Consider the following 1,211-nt stretch of genomic DNA (forward strand, 5'->3'; position numbering starts at 1 on the left):
CAATTTTGACCGATCACTATACTTTGCCTTTTATACATCTATAGCTTCGCTACAATTGCTACATACACAAAAAAGTAAAATATTACTTAAATTCAAACTGATTATAATAGATATTGCAGGTAATAATTTGGACAGGAATAATAATGGACTGGAAAACAAGATCTTCCCGAAATTCTGGAAGGAGGCAAGGGTGGTCTTCTTGCCAAAAAGTCAAGAGAAGAAGGTGTACAAGAAGCGTAGTGTACCCTGAGCCTCCTTAATAGAATGGGCAAACTGGTTGAAAAAATGCTGGCCAAACGTATTATCCAGGAACTAGAAGAAGGGGCTGGAATTAACCCCAGACAGTTTGGGTTCTGGCAAAATGGCTCAACTCTGCAGGCCATTACGAAAGTCACCAATTGGGCCAACGATGCTAAGGCTGGGACATGGAGAACGAGAGGTATCCCTCTCATGATTTCACTCGACATAAAAAATGAATTTGGTTCAATTCAATGGAAATATATGAAGGAAGCATTAATTACTAAAAGGATCAGTCGATACTTACGAAATCAAATAGAGGGATACCTTTCAGAAAAGAAATGCACAGTGGAGGCGCAAGAAGACAATATAGAGGTCTATATGTGAGGAGGAGTACCGCAGTGATCGGTGTTAGGGCCGCTATTATGGATCATGGCTTTCGACAGCCTGTTACAGAAGGAATACCAAGCTAGGGTAGAGTTAGTGGCATACGCGGTTCTCATACAGGGTAGAACAACACTGGAGGTACAAAATAAGGCTGAAGAAACCATGAATATGATAAGTGAATGGCTGGACTCCAGGGCACTTGTACTGTCTGCAGGAAAATGTAAATACATAACATTTACAGGCAAAAGACACCTTGACCCGTTGAACACCCGAATAAATGGGAGAGTAATAGAAGAAGTTTCAACATTGAAATATCTGGCCCTTACTATGCAAAGAAACTGTAAATTTACAGAGCATATAGACAAAGTATTCAAAAAAGCCGAAGGAATGGTCAAAGCTCTCAACATAATCATGACTACGCAGAGAGCGCCCAGAACATCTAAGCGCAAACTGCTGGCCACCTCCATGGTATCTTCGTTGATGTACGCGGCACCAGTTTGGTGGCCTGCGATAAATATAAAAAGAAACAGGAATAAGTTGACGAAGATACATAGAAGGGTACTTTTGGGAGTGGTCTCAGCGTATCG

General features: G+C 41.2%; 1 protein-coding gene across 1 annotated transcript; it reads left to right on the top strand.

The window, feature by feature from the left end:
• The first annotated feature begins 264 nt into the window (after positions 1-264).
• Positions 265-624, top strand: LOC142329113 (uncharacterized). The gene has a single exon (XM_075373448.1). It carries the CDS (start codon positions 265-267, stop codon positions 622-624), a length of 360 nt encoding a protein of 119 aa, XP_075229563.1.
• The last annotated feature ends 587 nt before the right edge of the window (positions 625-1,211 follow it).

Source organism: Lycorma delicatula, chromosome 8 (assembly GCF_047948215.1).
Source record: "Lycorma delicatula isolate Av1 chromosome 8, ASM4794821v1, whole genome shotgun sequence".
NCBI lineage: Eukaryota > Metazoa > Arthropoda > Insecta > Hemiptera > Fulgoridae > Lycorma > Lycorma delicatula.